Source organism: Chelmon rostratus, chromosome 22 (genome assembly GCF_017976325.1).
Source record: "Chelmon rostratus isolate fCheRos1 chromosome 22, fCheRos1.pri, whole genome shotgun sequence".
Classification (NCBI taxonomy): Eukaryota; Metazoa; Chordata; class Actinopteri; order Chaetodontiformes; family Chaetodontidae; genus Chelmon; species Chelmon rostratus.
Genome location: NC_055679.1, coordinates 6052514 through 6071647, shown reverse-complemented (window position 1 = coordinate 6071647; position 19134 = coordinate 6052514). Strand labels below are relative to the sequence as shown.

At 41.9% G+C, this 19134-nt stretch overlaps 2 protein-coding genes across 2 annotated transcripts in view; one reads left to right on the top strand and one right to left on the bottom strand.

The window, feature by feature from the left end:
* The window catches only part of rerg (RAS-like, estrogen-regulated, growth inhibitor), a 48736-nt gene extending 33940 nt beyond the window's left edge, over positions 1-14796 (bottom strand). Inside the window, exons 1-2 of the mRNA XM_041964373.1 lie at positions 14455-14796; positions 6690-6843 (exon numbers count right to left, since the gene is read on the bottom strand). Of these exons, the coding sequence (XP_041820307.1) occupies positions 6690-6750 (61 nt within the window). The 5' untranslated portion in view covers positions 6751-6843; positions 14455-14796. The remainder of the gene's footprint in view (positions 1-6689; positions 6844-14454) is intronic.
* Positions 14465-17489, top strand: LOC121626024. Its single transcript, XM_041964372.1, has 3 exons — positions 14465-14736; positions 15554-15601; positions 16696-17489. The coding sequence occupies exons 1-3, from the start codon at positions 14572-14574 to the stop codon at positions 17125-17127; spliced, it is 645 nt and encodes a 214-aa protein (XP_041820306.1). The 5' UTR covers positions 14465-14571; the 3' UTR covers positions 17128-17489.
* Positions 17490-19134: the final 1645 nt, after the last annotated feature.

Below are 19134 nucleotides of genomic sequence, written 5' to 3'. Positions count from 1 at the left end.
CACGCTGATTAGAGCACTTGTGCCACAGCATAATGCATTCGATGAGTCATACCTTATGGCTGCTCACGGTCCGGCACGCAGAATATAATCAGGGGAGTCAAACTGCTAGCCAACATCACAGCTGTGGGCTCTCTCAGCTGTCAAAGGCCAAAGATGTGCCTGGAAACCCGAGCAGCAGGATGAGCGGCTGTCTCAGCGCCTCTGCGTCCTGTTAATTGCTTTGCGGTGCAAGGAGCTACGTGCAGAAAGCCTGATGGATGCTATTTAATTACTTTCCAGGACTTTCATTTCCTCCAGCGGGCATCACAGGAAGTTGATTTTGGAAGCAGCGTGATCATTGCAACAGTGATTTGAGTGTAAAAGGTTGGTCGTGCCATCTTTCAGCAGGAAGCCCTTTCATTGTCGTTGTCATGAGCTCACAACGTGATACTGTCAGAATCATTTAGAGACATGCTGTCATCTTGGACACTGTCTTCTTCATACACCATATTACTTTGAAATTAATTAGAGGTCCAGAATACAAGGCAATGTTATAAAATTTTACATTTTTCAATGCTTACACTATTCAAATGACAAGCTTGCCAAAATGTACCCCAACACTGGTCTCAGCCCAGCCATCTTCAGTCATGTTTGATCATTTTGGCAGGGAATTTTAGAGCCACTTCACAATTGGCCCAGAGGGTGGTTCTTCATTTTAAATCAGATCATATCTTAATGTTGGAACACATGCTGTCAGTGTCTTCGTGTCAATAGTAAAGTTAAGCTACATTAGATATAAAACAAAAAAAAATCCGAATGACTTTGCCACCATATGTGGAATCTGTGGACTGCCCATCCCTTCCATCCTGTCCTGTGGGTGTTATTAGTGAATGCGAGTATATTTAGTGAACCTATAACACAGACTTATAAAAGAGGCACTAACAAATAAAAAGCATTTTCATTTTAATAAATGACCAGTTCCTTTCTAACACAACAGTGACTCATCAAAAGGCAAAATGGAAAAAAGAAGTGCAGAGTTAAAGTGGGAGTAATGAGTTTTCCCTGGAGCAAAGGATTAGGCAGAGGAGACATGCTTTAATGCGATGGACAGGGAAAAAAGGAAGATCCAACCGGTGCTTCTGTCACTTGGTGCTTTCATGGTGAAGGAATACGATCTTCACTCTATTTTGGTCCACTAAGAAAATGTCTTTGTTTCAGATTTCATTTCAGGGAGACTATTGTTTGTTTGGCACGAGATCAGTAAGAAGTGCAGGAGAACCACTTTCCTGGTCAACTATTAAAAAAAACCATCACTTCTCAGTCCAGCGTAGTGGCTGTCAGTCTGTCCAGCGTTGAGTTTGTTTTTGTGACTCCGCCTCACCTGCCTGCCCTCTGAATGACTGTTTACATCATGCTCCAGACCCACGCGTATTATTAGGCTGATTCATGGTCCCTTCCTGGCGTTGGAGGTGGTAAACAGTAGTATTTCTGAGGCAGACACATGTTGGCCCGCGCCTTTGTTATTGTTCTGCTTTCTGGCCGTCAGACAGGCTGAGGGAAGGAAGGAGGCAGAATGTTTGAGGAACGACTAGACGGGATGTTTTACGAACTGACGCTCATAAAGTTAATTTCCCAAAGGAGCATCTAACCATCTTATTAAGCACAGTATTCAGTGTATGCGAATGTGTATATGCGCCATCGTTTTCACTCCAAAAAACACCATTGTATTCATATTATTTGATGAAAGTCAGGCAGTGACTCACAGTTTCTGCAAGTTTTTATGAGTAATTATTTGTTTGTACTTAATTGTATTATACCTGATAGTTGAAAAAATTAGTCATTACTACAGCAGCTTTGTTTTGCTCAAGCTTGCCTTCATTAATTTTTTTAACCTTTTCGGGGCAGCGCAACTTTAAAGGCACACTGTGGAGTTTTTGACCACTAGTGGCGCAATGGAGCAATGTTTTAATGAGGGGCTTCTGGTTTTCTTCATTTGCGATACAATACACATTCCTGCTCCTGCTTCATGTTGTTCCACTGATCGCCAGCTGGTGGCGGGAAAACACAAAAAAACATAGCAATGTGCAGGTAGCTGTCACTCAAAGCCACCACACTCATAATTATGCATACCTTTAAGGCTTAAAATAATGGAAAAAGGTGAGTTATGTAAAAATTAACCCCTGTACAGTTGTCATGAACAGCGAAATTAACTATAAAGATTAAAAACTGTTTTTGTAACAGCCTGTGAACATGTTTATTGTGTTTTCATTTTTTTTACTTTAATACTTTTGCAGCCAGCCTCAAGTGGCCCTTCGAGGAACAGTACAAATTTTTAGTGCTTCCGCATTGGCTTCATTTTTCAGCCCTGGAGGTTGCCTCTCGGTTAAAACAGCCAAAACACTCGTCATTATTGCAAACCTTCCAACACTCAATGGTGCTGAAAACAATGGAGGCAAAGAGTGATTCCAAGCTCAGACACTGAGTTTGGGTCTCTGCTGTCCAAACTACTCCTTCATATTCGTCAATAATAGAGTCAAAATTATTACAAATATGGTCAAGGGACCATTAAACAGACATCATTTCACAGGATCAACTCATTGTGTGGGTGTTTGCTTGTATGCATGTGCGTGATTACCAGGGACCAAGATGGAGGTACAGTAATTGGACAAATTTATCTTAATTCCTAAACCCAGTTTCCCTCTGCTGAGTCAATAAACCAAAGTGCCAGAACAGCCACCGTTAAGTTAATACACATTGCTCTTTATTAGGGCTGGATCACTCTGTAGGAGTCCAGGTCAGAGCATGATGAAGGGCCCAGCAAAACCCCAACTGCTGCTCATTAGGAACACATTTTTTCCACCGAGCCAGGGAACAAACAGCTTCTGGATGTGAATGATCACAACTAGAGCGCAAACACACTGAAGCCCAACTAAAATAGGAAACAGAGGCATCACATAAACACCGGCTCACACGCACATGTTCTGTTGTCCAAAGTCAAGATGGAAACACTCGTGGATGAAGATATGAAAAACTGATGGTTTTACAATGAAGTTGCCAAGTTAGCAGAGATCTTGTCAACATTTTCCAGTGTTCGGTGTGTCTTTTCCTGCCAGGGAAATATGTGGGGTGTGCAAATATAATCAAAAGGACTCTAAAAGAACATGGCACAGATGGTTGCTCCACCACTTTTGCCAACTGAAATGCCTCAAATATTGGATGGATTGTCATCAAATTAACGGTTCCTGCACTTTGTAGACTAATGATTTTGGTAATCCACTGACTTTTCCTCTAGCGCAGCCAGCGGGTTGATATTTCTGGTATTTAGTGAAACGTCTCAACAACTATTGAATGGATTGGCGTGAAATTTGAGCCTCAAACAAACTGACCGTATTAACGTGCAATATTGTTGATGAGAAAAGATGAGACTAAAATGTATATATAATAATATATATATCAGGGGATGCTGCCATGAAACTGTAATGGTGCACGGTACTGTACGGGAAACCCTGATGTTTCAGCTAAATTATTTATTGAAAGCAGCAGTAGGAGCTTCAGTCTAAAACCAGTGAGCTAACTAGCTAAAAGCCTAGCAATCCTAAAAGCCTGTTATGCACTTAACACCTGATTGATGTATTTTGACCTGTGCACTGTTTGGTGACACAAAAGCGCCGTGTTCATTCGTTCTTCACATTACAAGAAGATGAAATTGACTGAAATGTTCAACATAGTTGGATGACTAAAAAAACCCTAAAATGTCAACAGTGTTCATTGACTAGAACTAAAACTAGGCTAAAGTCTAAATATAACAGGGGCATTTGAAACAGCACTAAGACAAAGACTAAATAAAAAATAGCTGACAAAACTAACACTGAATCAAAGGTCTCCTGAACCCAGGGAGACGTCGCCAAACTGTTTTTTTTTCCAACCAGCAGTCCTAAACCCCCCAAAAAATCCATTCACACTCATACAAAACAGAGAAACACTCGAGAAACTGGCAGCAGCATTTTTTAAAACTGATGAATCGAATATCTCCACTGTTGATCACTGGCTTTATGCGAGCTGACCGACTGACTGAATCAACGAGTCCTCTCAGCACTATCTTGCTTTACTTATCACAAAGCCAATCTGTGACACCTCTTAGGTGTCACAGATTGAGGTCAGAGGTCAGATAGAGAACTAGCAGGACTTTATTGTCTTGCTCAAGATCACTTCAGCTCTGTTTAAAGCACAGTCTCTACATGCTTGGATACCAGGCATATAACCTCTTAGCTGAAATGGACGTACAGTAAGTTGAGATTTATGAACTGCGTGAGTGTTCACTCCAACACACTGGAAGGTTCAAAGCAACATGCGAAATCTGTTAAACATCATTGTTTATTTTTACCCTCTCCATCATATTGAGCACGACGCAGGAGTGTAATTTACGAACCCCGATGTTTGCCCATTGAAGAGGAGGCTGATTCATTAGCATGTGTGGGCTTTCGCCAAAGGGTTATGTTTAGACGCGAGCGGTTCATTGTTGAAAGGATCACCGGGGCTACATGTAGCTTCAGATGTGGCAACAATGACCACTCTCCCGCTGTGTGTCTGGTTTTGTGCATTAAAAAAAGCAAAGGGAGGCATGTGACTGCCTGAAGAGGATCAGGCAACTGCAGAGCAGCGTAAATCAAGTGTCCACATGAAAACAAATGTCTATGTGTATAGAGAGGCAGCTGGTTTTGAAGAGAGTTTAGACCGGAAGTAGGCTGAAAACCAGTATATCAATAAGTATTAATAATCAATGTCAGCATGCTAACAGACTAAAGTGAGATGGTAAACATTATACATGCTAAATATTGTGAGCATGTTAAGAAGCTGACATTAAATGCACACAAAGCTGCTGGCGTGGCTATAGATTTTTAGTCTTGTGTTACCTGTTATCTATCCACAGGTTGCGTCTTCAAAGGTTTTTACATGATCCCACAGGTGCCTACTGTCTGCCAGGAATGATAAAATGCTTGCTGTGGCGATAGAATATTTCCACAAGCTGTGCACCTACGCTGTGCTCGTCTTCTTCACTGGACAAAAGTCAAAGATTGAAGGTTAAACTGTTGCAAGCCAGGGCGTATTCATTCAAAAATTGGTTTGACCCCAGTGAAACATTTTATCACTCAGAGCTACAAACAGAGAGATTACAAAACTGGAAGCCTCTGAAGACCCGCTGCTGGATAACAAATTAAAAATCTGGAGTGATTGTGACCACATCAACTGCATACACAGGGTTGAGGTGACATATGGGACTACACCAGCCCATGACCTGGCTTTACACCTGCAAAGAAAGATGCAATGACGTGCACTTTCAACTGCTTTTCTGCTTTTTTGCTAAAAATCTGTGTTTCTGTCCTGTTAAACTAGATAGAAGATGAATATGTTCCATTGTTTTCATTTTCAATAATGATCACTGAGATGCTATTTTTAAAGAAAATGAGGAGTGGCATACAGTGATGCCCAAAGCCCGAACAACAACCTAATCAACCGTTTGTAGTATTTTCAGTGGGGAACATAAGGTTAGCAGCTACAGTGCAGGAAGCAACAGCAAAACCTGAGGGAAAAAAGAAGAAATGACGGCAGTGGTGAAGGATCAGAGCTGATGACTACTCATCAGGATGACTGACAAGCTTTGGAGCGATACACTTCATTGAGTGGAGATGGACAGCAGGCCGACGCTTGGTTCAAGAAAAGCAGTTGTGGATTAGAGGTTTAAGGTCTCCCTTTCCTGAACAAGGTTTAAGAAGAGCATGTGTCAGCCTCATTGCCATTTTTTTTCGCAACCGCACTCCTTTCAGCTGAAGGTTATGAACTCCTCGGTCATTATACTTTTCAGTACAGTACTTTAGCTGACCTCCTTCGGCATTTTAATGGCCTCCTTCGACATGGAAGAGATCCCGAAGCATGTTTTCCAACAGCTGATTGCTACGCAGAAGCAATCTGTCTTGATTTGAAGCCGACAGGAAACATATGGTCTGTGTTATTGTGTTAGCTACTGGAGGAAACATACAAGGGCGCCAGCTGAGGCCGAGCTGCTGCAGCTTATAGAGGAATGCTGAAAGCAAATGACAATGACTCAACTGAGTTGTCTGTGGGAGTGGAGGTATTTAAGCCGGACCAAAAACAACCCCCTGCTGCAATGTTGACTACGCAAACAGAGCATGAGGAGAAATTACAGTGAGTACAAAAATACAGACAGGATGATGGAGGAAAGCGCTCAAAAGCTGAGGTGAGATGCACAGTGGCAACATACAGTAAAAAAGGCAGAAAGGGGTGAAACACACTCCCTGAAACATCCAGATAGCCTACACAGCAGCCAGGTTTAACCTTTTTAACTGTAGCCCGGAAATGGATTGAACAAAGTACAAATCTGTCAAATTAGCATGTTTCATTCCCATTCACAGATTTATTTCTTGGAGACTTACCCGAACCATGACCACGACTTGCCTAACCCTAACCCTTACACTAACTTTAGCCTTAACCTTACCTTCCTTAACTTTAAGCCCAAAAATTTTATGATTGACCTCATGGGGACTTGTCCCCATAAAGGAGGTAAGTCCCCTCAATTTGACTGTGTAAACAGATTAATGTCACCAAAACATGAATAATATGTGTCCACACACACACACACACACACACACACACACACACACACACACACACACACACACAGAGCAGCTTACCTGACTTGCCCACCCCGGCTCTGCCGAAGACGGCCAACTTCACCTCCGGGCTTTTGGCCATGACAGCAGCTGCAGCCAGCGAAGTTCAGCGAACCAATCAGTGAGCTCCGAGGTCAGCCATCCATCCTCTCGTCCACACAGGGGGAAGCAGCGTCTGAGGAAACGCGTAGGTTCACATAAATGCACAGTTCTGACGTTAAAGTAGATTTCAACACTCGCAACTCAACTGTTTTACTTCTCTTCGTGCTGTATTTTCCTTTTTGCAGGTAATATTTCTTGAAGGCATTACTGCTTTTAGCTCAGCATAGGATATGTTTCTTCCACCACCATTTGTGAGTCATACAGTGATTTCTCAGCTAGCTGCGGGACTTACATTAGCAGAAGTGTCAGACTATGACTGAGCTGAAAAAAAGCTCACAGTCGTGGCCCTGGCTTCTAGAAATTTGGTTTGTATACTACAAATTTGATTTTCCAAGTATGTTTTGCAGGGAACATATTTATTGCCTTGATTATGTAAGTGTTGTTCTTCACCTCACCAAACTCATATAACATGAATTATAGTGCAGTACTACTTTTTTCTCCACAGTAATGTGGAACAGAGGAACCCTCCATTGTGGAAAAGATACCAGGCTGATGTGTGAAAATCTCAGGATAAATATCCACTTATTTTACTTTAATAAAAAGCACCCACATTGTGTTAGTCATGGGCACTTTGAGATATGCAGCATATCAAATGAAACACTGCAGATGAAACACACACGGCATCCTTGCTGCTGCCTACAGAGATTTAATCAGCTGAGGTTCACAGCTCACTGTCCGTCCACAGGGGAGAGGACACAGAAAGATGGCAAATCAACAACACTAAAGTGAGCAGTACATAGTACAGAGACATGAGTGTCAGTCGGCTTTTGAGAGTTGTTCACTTCCTGAGTGGGGTTTTTTGTGCAGGTGTGTGAGAGATGCGAGAGAAAGAAAAAGAGCAGAAGACAGAAGGAGCAGGGGAGCGTAGACTAAAGCAAGCACAGAGCTGAAGTCATCTATTCAAAAGGAAAACATCACTGCGGCTTGCTCAAACAAACAAGCACAGGTCTGTTTAATGAGAAAACAACCCACGCTGATGATATCTCACCAGGTAATTGATTTGAAACTTCTGCCCCAAGCCCCTCTCTGTTTTCCTCCCGGCTGCTCTTCCAACTTTTCACCAAAAACAAACAGACAGCAGCTAGAAGCCACCTGAAATCTGCATCTTAATGATTCCAGCTGAATCCCAGGATACGCTGGCTCAAGAATGGTGCATGTCCAGTGAAAAGAAATGCTGACTCAGATAATAGAACGGCAAACACACAAGGCTCAGGCTCGTGTTTTTCTTGAATTTATGCGGCGGTGGCAGCAGCCTGATAGGAAAGTTTGTTTGAAACCGGAGGGTCGTGAATTTGAAACGCTGCTGCGGCCGTGAAACTGCAGAAGAAAAACTCATATTTTGCTCAGGAGCTGCCCCGTGCTGCAGTCTCACAACAGAAAAATCCTGACTAGAATACACCAGTAGAGATGTGCATCATCACTACTGTTTAACCTGACTCTTCATCCAGCTGAAACTCTTCATCCAGCTGAAACTCTTCATGCAGCTGAAACACAAGTTAACGCGTCAGCTGTCATGGATTGCTATTTCAAATTCAACAAAAACACACTTGGCTGTGTTTTGTTGGCTTGTGAGACTACACCGTAGCATATGCAAGTGTCCTATGCGGTCATTGGAGCAAATAAATATTAACAGTACTTTACTTTTACTGAAATTAGGGGGAGTTCAGGGTTAATTGGTCGATCTTTCAATTAACTTTTGAATTTGAAAATGGCAGAGAAGAATAGGTACTTGTAAGTGCAAGGGAGGAAATGCAACGCTACCAAGCGGGCTGATCACACATGTTGCTCTCTGCAACCTGTTGTTACATATCAAGGGAGGTGTGCAGTATGGGTACGTCTCAAGATCAAGGTCAACACTGGGGCACAGCACAAGACGAAAAGAAACTGACGTGATCGGGGGCACATAACGATTCTTGGCTATCCACAGCTCACAGCATATCCAAAACTGCGTATTGTATTTTGTTACACGCCGTAATGAAACACTCAATAAGTGATCAAAGGTGACGGAAAACTGGCTTCCAAACATGTGTGGCAGTTGTGAGAGCCAACACATAGCCTGCTGAGGTACGTTAGCCATGCTTGTGACATGATCTGTCAGGAGAAAATGTCTTCACTCATCCCCCTGTTCAAGGTTGAAATGAGATATAGCAAGAAAAATGGGAGAAAACTGAAAACAGACGTTCAGTACACCCCGTCTGGATAAATAAAAGCTGAAAAATGTGTTTGTGTCTGTGTCAATGCCAGGAACCCGTTAGCCAGCTTCACACTGGTCGAAGTTATGAAGTGGCAAACTTCCAGCGCTTTCCTCTCTCATCCATCGCAGCACACACACTCACACACACTCCGAGTTTAAGCTAACCTTTTCCCTTTTATACCAACACACACATGCCCATACATGGTGTGGCTGTGTGCCGCTTAGTGTGGCCCAAGTGGAAGCCAATCATCCATCCTTGTCTCTCTCTCAGCAAGGGTCATCATGGCCGCCGTCAGCGTCTTTGAATGTTTTCTCATTTATCATTTTTAATATGGACTCCACAATCCGGCCACCAAACAGCGCAGTCAGAACAGTGTGTTATACTGTAGTGAAGGTAATAACAGTAACATTTTGTTCCATCTTTCCAGTCCAGGTCGACGTGTTTCGAGCATTTATGAGGTGGTCGGTGTTTTACCACCTGACATGAATCAATTGTGGGCCGTGCAGCGGAGGCCACAACTGAAGCCTGTTTAGCTGTAATCTCTCAGTCCTCCAGCACCACCCCGATAATGGCCGTCTGAGGATTATGAGTAAAAACTGGGCCTCATACGAATGGAGACTGTTCTCCCAAGAAAAACGTCGGGATCAGCATTTCAGCAAGCGCCCGAAAATGACGTGTTAACTTTCAAGAGACGAAGCGTCCAGCAGCCATAAAGTTCCCATTTCCAACCCACAGCCAGTTGTTTTTTATAAGCATGACCGCGACCGTTCCCTAGCCTCAACCACATGGTTGTCATTGCAGCAATGACAACGAAAGTGTATACATTTTAGTATATTTCAGCTGCTCTTGGTAAATTTTATTGTTTATTGTTTAGTATATTCTTATTGTCCTCGTATATTTTCATTTCTGGTATATTTTTATTGCATTTACGTATATTTTTACCTGCATGTTAGTTTATTTTATTCTAGTATCTTTATTTTATTTTATTTCTTTCTTATCTTTCTCATTATTTCTAACATGGGGATTGCTATGCAAATTTTATTGACATGTTATGCTCAGTGACAATAAAGACGATCTTGAATCTTGAATCTTGAAAGGTCCCTTTACCTTAACTAAGTACTTATTTTAACCCAAACCATAATATTTCCCAAACCCTAACACAGTTTCTGTGCCTAAACCTAACCAAACCTTAACCATGACATCATAAAACTGACTTAGATTTCAACAGTTTTGGAAAACACTGAGTGATGTTGTCCTACTGATGGAGGCCTGAGATCATAAAACACATCAATCAGTTCAATTTTGAGGACTAACTGACATGTGTGATTACAAGAGCAGGTCGTAATTTTGGGAAATACACTCATTTTGTTCCTGTCTGTGAGTGACTTGAGAAGAGCCACGCATCTATCATGTATGTATGCTAAATATGAAGCTACAGTAAACAGACAGTTACCTTAGCTTAGCATAAAGCCTTGAAATAGCTAGACTGGCTCTGTCCAAAGTTTAATGCACGCATTTCCCTAAATGTTGAACCATTCCTTTAAAAAAAAAAGCATCCAATAATCCTCTAGTTGCAGAAAACATGCAGTTGGGGGTGTCTGAATTATGTTTTCTTTTTCAATTCTGGAAAAAAAAAGTTTTGCAAATTTGCTGCTGGTCAGATGAAGTCGATTAAAGTCCTCTAAACCGTAGTAACCAATGGCTGCTGCATGATTAAAAAGTATCCAGACCAAGACAACACAACATTTCGCATATTCTGTCAATCCTTTCGGAACTGAAAGTGTTTGCAGGGGACAAAATAGCTGCAGCACATATGCCTGAATCTATTTTCGCGTTTAGCTTTAAAATCAGTGAGTTCATGTGTTTTCTCAACAGCCACAAGGGTAAACCACAATAGCAATATGGCAGAAAGATGGGGTTTGAGGCTGAATCGCCCTATAGGAGAGAAAGAGCGAGTGTGGAAGGAATGTCTTCAGTCAGTTTTTGGAATACGTTGTGTGGAATGCAAGGAGAATATGAATGGAATAGGACAGCTCGTACCGCTCTTTTCTATGACAACTGGCTGCCTTTCTGCCTCGCTTCTCGCTTTTATGTTCTTGCCTTCTACCTGTTTTACAGGTCACACACACTGGCGTAAGCAGACACACACCACTGCAGTGTTCCCTCGCTCTCCCACGCAGCAGCAGGGAAACACCAGCGAGAGAGGAAGAAGCGGAACACACAGCAGTGTCTCCCTGCCGACACGGCCATTCTTCACATTTTGCCATTTATGGCCTCCACCCACCGCCCCGACTCTCTCTCTCTCTCTCTCTCGTGCCCACACCTCACTCCTGTGATGAAGTCACAGAATAAACAGCTTCAGTGTGGCCGAAGTGGCTGCTAAGCTCAACACATCTGGCACTTTGTAGCTGAGAGCAGAGAGCAAGAGTACCAACTACAAATGAGTACATTGTGACAGTATTTCTATACTGGTCCAAGACAGAAATAACTTACCACAGTGGCACAGTATCAACAAAAAAAAGGGGGACCAATGACACTGTTACAAGAATATTATCAGAATTTTGCTACGATAGAGATGCAAGACAAAAATCGCTGTGCGCCAGCAACAGCATCTGTTCAGAAGGGCAGTCCAGCATTTTGGGAAACGCTCACATGCTTGTTTGCCACCGTTGCGAGGGCAAGATGATCACAATCGCCTCAGTCTCAGCAGCATCCAGCACAGAGAGCGACACGCCATGACGGGTCTAACTGAACTCAGCGCAAAGAGTGGAATCAGCGAGAAACGGTCAGCATAGCTACATCAACGGCGAAAATAACCTTATTACTTTTAGTTTGCTGTTGCAACATATAACTGCCTTAAAAAAAAAAACACACTCAAACTGATAGTCTGTCTATTCGCCATTTGGTGCAGGGCAGGCAGTGCACAGCAGGCTTTTAGAGCTTTTTCGCTGAAATCAGTCTGATGAGAACAGTGAGAGTCAACCAAACAGGGTTGTTTTGGAGCGTTAAAAAAAAAAAAGAGCTAAAAGATACTAAAAAAAACCCTGTAGAGCTGAGGAGAACTGCAGAGTCAAGTAATAATTCTCAGTGGGTTCTTCACTACAGCGACCATTTTCACATCGACACAACCATTTCATCGATCGTTAATATGAAAATATGGATTATAGGAGCTCTAAGAAGAAGGCCTCCAATGAGGTCTTTCATGTTTCATCATTATCCCAGACTAGTTTGCGTATTGCAAAAATTCAGAACCAGTCTGACCCACAAGAAGAATTTAAATGCAATGTAATACAAAAATACAGAAACATGAAACAAAAGAAGGAGTCTCTGCTTCTGTGCTTAAATAAATGACTGCATAAATGTGATGCACGTTCTAATCTGCATTTTTTTTTCATTGTGTTGAATTAATTATATGTCTACATGTGTATCTCTGACTAACTGTTTTCTGTTACTGTTGACAGAGGGGGAAAAAATGCCTTTCACCTTGAAATACAAGCGACTGATCATCATATTTCCAGATCATAGATCAGTAATGAACCTCATGCCCTCTGTCTCGTATCCACAGTTTTACCCGTGGACCTCTGCTCTACAGGGACCCCATCCAAACTGTCAAGCCGGGCACGTGTATATTTTTTTCCGCTGTGTGCCCAGCTGGGTTTTGTGTCATTTTTACCCTGAGAAATGAATCTGGGTGGTGGTGCTGCGGTTCAGGGAGATTACAGACCTCTGAGCTCCAAACCATGGGAGGAGACCTGCTGCACCACAGGCTATAGAAAGACTGCAAACCACAGGCCTGTCATCAAAATACATACAGTGAACTGGTGCACTGCCTCTGGAGGGAAACCAGTGGGGGAAAGAATGCTACGACAACCTCCTCAACAGAGCAGATGATATTTGAATCATCTAAAAGCAAAAGTGCTACAAGAAATCTAGTAAAATTCAAAAGTCAGCAATCAGTAATAAGTAAAACTATGGACTACATCTCTAAAAAGACAAAAACAAATTGTGATTCCACAGGTTGTTACACACTTTCCTTTTCTCTTGAGCTGCAGACACTGCTGGTGTTTTCATCCAGAGGTGACATGTCTCTGTCAGGCAGCCCGCATACTGATAGACTTTGGACCAGTTAGGCCCTGTTTGATCTGATCTTCATGGCAGGCCCTCCTGCCTAACAAGATATTGTCTTTCTCTGCTGTCAGAGGGAAGAAAACAAGCTGTTCTGTGAGTCATGTGAGGTGGGTGAAGTGATCAAATCCTTTACCCAAGTAACAGTAGAGACGACACAATCTGAAATATGCTTTGTTACAAGTAAAAGTCCTCTATTCAAGGTAATTGAGTTGCCCTTCACAGCTTTGTATTACTGGAAATATTATATTGCTGCATTACAGCATAAATGTGATTACATCATTTTAATGTTTATCTAGAAAACTGCATAATATATTTTAAGATGATTTTGTATGTAAAATTTTAATATACAAAGTATACTTGAAGTTAAAGTACTAAGTAGGAAGTACAAGTACCTCAGAATGGTACTTATGTGCAGTGCTCGAGTAGATGTACTTAGTAACATTCCACCACAGTCCCCAGTAGGCATATTGCACCTCATCTGGACCCATATACAAGATGCATTTTATCATCATATGTGCATGTAAGCTGAGGGTTGCTGTAACTTGTTTCTGTAATCTTCTGGTGCCCTCCTCGTGCTGATTACAAGTCAAGGAAACAACAGTGATATCAAACCCATCTTCATTTTTGCATCTGACCCACAGCCTTCGTCAGGACCCCTAGGAGTTCCCTGGACCCCAGTCTGGCAAGCACCCATGTGGGATGTGCTGACTGACCCATTGAGATGTGAGCTATTATGCAACACCCGGAGCTGCTCATGAATGCCAATTACATCCTCGAACCCAACGGGGGAAGATGGAGGGAGATCAAGCAGCAAAGTTGGATAAAACTGCAGATTCATGAAGACTGAAATGGACATACTCCCTTGTGAAAGCAATGGAGGAAATAATTTTTACACTTAGGGCTTTATCTTAAACGTGTTCCCATTTAACAGCCCAAATGACTGACTGGAGGGATTTGTACAACTTTTAAAAGGTTATAGTAGTTTATCTTACAGTAAAAAGAGCTTACTGAGACTCTGTCTGTAACATAACAGCACATCAGGCAACATCTGTCCATTTAAAGTCACGTGGAAACCAAAACACTTAAAATCCCCACGTCAGTCAAACAGCATAGAAATGTTGTTTTATGCCACGAGACAGCTCCATCTCAGAGGAAACACAGCGTGCATGACATTCCTGAAGGGTTTCATTTTGTTCGTAAAATATCAAACCTCCTGCCTGACCACACGTCAGAGGTTTCCCACACCTCAGTGTTGCAGCGCTCATCGCATCTCACATGAAAACACGGGCAGCAGGACTCACCGAAGACGGCTGGATGCAGTAATAGCCTCCCGGTGATGAAACGCTGATCAGGAGGCAGAGGAATAAAAAAAAGAAAAAGAAGAGGGAGAAAAAAGTTGTCAGGTCCGCTGATTATAAATGATGCGTCTGACCTTCCCAGGCGCAGACCGCGAACGCAGCTGGATGGAAGGACAGAGATGTGGATGGACCTGGATGAGCAGACGGGTGGATGGATGGACAGATCCCGCCAGGACAGACCGAGCAGCAGCTGTGCCTGAGATGAATGAATCCCTAACACGCAGGGTGAGTGGAAATATACGGAGCGGAGCTGCTGGAGTTCCCCGCACTCTGCTGCCTCTGACCGGGCTGCTGCTGCATGCCTCTGCATCTCCACACGGAGGGGGGGCGGCGACCTCTAGTGGCAGGAAGCGATAACGCAAGCTCGGGACTGCAAGAGAGGGAATCCAAGCACTCAAACATCAAATTGCGCTTGTTTTTTGTCCGTTATCACCATTTAAATAAGTGAGGCTCACACTTTAAATGTTCAATAACTGAACTATCATTAAGGCACAGAGAACCAGGCATCATGGTTGTTTTTCTGATGGCCTTAATAGTTTAGTTGAATATGCTGTATTCTATGATAGAAACTGGATTCCTTTTGTGGTTCCACTCTCCAATCAGAACAATGACATGGTCACTGGAAGAATTACTAATCTAATAAACATGAACTAATCAGGTTTTCTTCCTCATATAGGTGGTTTTAAATTGTGCTTCGTGCTCATGTTGCCAAGGTTTGGAAATATTGAGAAATGTACCATGAAGAAAAACCTCTTACAGTAATATTTGCAGCCGCTTCAGGTATTCCTTGGTCTGGTCCATGAACGGTTGATTTTATCTCTTTGTTTTTTGTGTTTAATTCAGTGAGTATCATGACAATTGTTTTAGCAGGTTGTTGTTTTCTCTTGCCAAAGTCTCCAAGGTGCTGTTCCTTCTTGAGTACCTAATTTTGGAGTTTGCCTTCTACCTCATTGAGGTATTGTATGGTAATGATCATCAATGCAAATGAGCACTTGTTGAGCACACTATTCAATGCAATGATGAACACTGTTCTTCCCCCCAGATACACAGACCTCGTGGAAACATTTCTTTTCTCATATACTCAGACAAGGTAATTGCATGCCACTTTCTTTTTGAAACAAAACTTTTATCATTTATTCAATATAATTACAATAAGACACAAGGCAGAATAAAGCGAAAATACAAAAATACTAATAAGTGCTGAATGTTCAGTAGTCAGTTATTTGCATGCCACTTACAACAGAGCATCTTCTGGCAGGAAAAATCAAATTTACAGTGTGACCTGTGACCTCAGTGGCCTGTTACCTCCACCAGAGGGAGCTCTTGAACCAATGGTGCTTAAAGAGGACAATTTTAAGACTAGTTAAAGAACTTGTCCTATATTAGATCTCTTTAGAGATACATTTTTTGAGCCAAACACAATACTGAGCAATTCTGTGACTATACTCGACTTTGACTGTTCATACCCACTGAATCATTCAATGTGTTGCAGTGATACAAAAATAAATAATTACTGATTTGATACTTAAGTTTGAACCCCTTTGAAACTGTAACAAAGATTACTGTACCTCACTGCAGTTGTGCAACTTTGAATGTTGTTTGAATGAGTTTTGTCATTAACCTTTTCATGATTTTGTTATATACAGTTACTTTTTTTCATTCAAACAGAAACAACTGTGCTTGCAACATTACAACATGATTAATACTTAACTTAATAAACTGGCCAGGAGAGCTGGCTCTGTCCTGGACTGCCCTCTCTGGACACCACTGAGGATGTAGGTGAGAGGAGGATGTTAGCCAAGCTGACATCGATCATGGACAACCTCTCCCACCCCCTGCATGACACAGTGGGGGCCCTTAGCAGCTCTTTTAGTAACAGACTGTTGCATCCAGCGTGTAAGAAGGAACGCTACCGCTGGTCCTTCATTCCATCAGCTGTCTGATTATTCAACTCCAGCATCACTTAACATAAGACTGTGTTGATGTTGTTTGACAAACTACGCTCATATCCATACTTTTGTGCAATATTACACATTTCCTTTTACATTTTGTGCAATATTATGTAGCATTTACTGTTTTGTATACTTTATTCTTCTGTGCAATAGTAGTAACACTATTTATTGTCATTTTTAATCTGAAGCTTATATATATATATATATATATATATATCTTTCTTTTATATAGTCAATTCCATTTCATGACAAAATGAGTGGCCGCAGAAAAGGAGGGAAAGGACTCGGGAAAGGAGGCGCCAAGCGCCACCGCAAGGTGCTCCGGGAAAACATCCAGGGAATCACTAAACCCGCCATCCGCCGACTGGGTCACCGTGGTGGTGTGAAACGTATCTCCGGTCTGAATTACAAGGAGACCCGTGGAGTGTTCTTGGAAAACATGATCCGGGATGCCGTCACTTACACCGAGCACGCCAAGAGGGCCGCCATGGACGTGGTGTACACCTTGAAGAGGCAGGGCCGCACCCTGTACGGCTTCGGCGGTTACATCAACGACTGCTGGATACACGACAACACAACGGCTCTTTTAAGAGCCACACAATTTTGTCTGCAGAGCGTATTTTTCTCACGTCTGTTTTATACTTCTGTCTACATCGTCTGTTAAGAAGGCAGGAATAAGTTTAACCACTTAGACAGGGTCAAATATGACGTTTTGACGTTTGACTACAGTTAAAACACATTAATAATAAGATATTGGACTTTTGCATGGGTGCCACGAATACTGTTTAAATATTGTTCTGCGTCAAATCTGACCCATTCACAATGAAATGGATTTCAGATCCGGCGTTGAGAAAAATCCCACCGCATTTGCACACCACTGCTTTGAATACAAAGACTAGTTTGCAACAGGCAAATACATTTGGTCGGTGAAATGTTTAATGTTGACTCAATAGTTACTAATTTTTTAATATATGATTAAATGTTATAGTCCACATGTTTGATGTTTTCATGAATGGTTATATAATAAACCTCTCAGTTCCCAGAGTGTTCTTCCTGAGAAACTTGTCTGACAAAAACACAGGCATATGAAGGCTATGTGGTACTATTAAGACAGTATAAGTAAAAATATCCATATTTTGGAATGTTTTTAATTCTCTTCTCACTTCCTCTTTATTTGGAAATAACTTCAGATTGGCTTTAATATCAGTCACCACTTACCAAATATATCAAATATGTGGCATATTTTTTATTTTTTTTTGGAAAAATATCACCTTGTTCACCCTTGGGTCCCCGATAAAATTATCACAATTATAAGCTTTAGAGTCAAAACACCAAACTGCTGTAACACATGTTTAAATGTTTCTCACATTTCATATGAAACAGAAAAATAACTATCAGAGAGATTGGTCCAAACTGATGGCTCATGTTCCTAAAGCCGATATAAGATGTTTACTTTCCATTAATATGTTCTCACAGGACAGCGATGCCACAGATGGATTAAACTAGCCAACAGTATTTAATATAACTCTGACAGCGGACCATTTTTCTGCATGAGTACTTGAGAAAAACAGGACGAATATGAGTGAGATTATCAGTGGAGCTGCTATGTCACTACAAAAAAAAAAAAACAACAATGTCCCATGGTTCGTTGTGATGAGGGCAAAACTCAACATCTGCACTACTGCGACTGAACTGCAGAGAAACAAAATGTTCAGGGAAACATCTTTTTAAAGAAAGAGAGGACTCAGACTCAGAGAGGCCACTGTTCTGGTTGGTCATGTGTATTAAGACTCACCTGGAAAAGAGTTAAGGTCATCACTGAACAGTCGATGATCACCAGTGACAGTTTTTAAAAGCATTGTAGAAAACAGTTGACTGCTTTATCTCTGCCCAACATGTCTAGTCTGTTAAATTCATTGACCACAGTACCGTTTTTCCTCTCTAAAAAGGCGTGTGATTCACATCTTTTTTGGGATTCTTTGTGTAGTTTAACACCATTGCTCATTTATTATGTTAATCAAATCTGGTAGACAGAGACACACCTGAGCAATACATAATTGCGTTTTATCAAAAGGAATCAGGATATGGGGAATTTGCTTTGTGGAGAAAAAACGAGTGCATTACACGCCCGATCTGAAAAACAAACAACAGGAATAAATAGCCCTCATTCACGAAGGAGTTCATGATCAGTATGACCTTGTACACACAGATGGTGTAAGACTCCTTCCTCTGTCTCCTCCTCTTCTTGCCTGTCTTGCTGGATTTAGGCACTTTTTTGGAGTCCTTCTTGGGCACTGTGGCTGCACCCGACATGTTTTTACAACATTTTCATGTCAGTGGAATTGACACGTCCGAAGCAAATGGTACTGTGCTGTTGCTCACACGCTATTGGCTAAATTGTTGTGCTCGAGAGTGAGCATGTTTGCATGTTTGGAACGGAAAAAACAGCCTCAGTCATTCACTCCCTCAAGAGCCTGCTCTACTGAATCTGAAAACATTTTTTGAAATGATAAATCTGACCTTATTGTTGAATCGTGTAATCAGTCCTGATGGCCAAGCAGTCTAAGCAATGTGAATGATGAACATTTTTCATGAGAGCACTACTTGCATTCTTACTCAGTGTTGAGGCCTGTCAGCTTCTGTCTGCCATGAAGCTGCACGCATGTTTCCT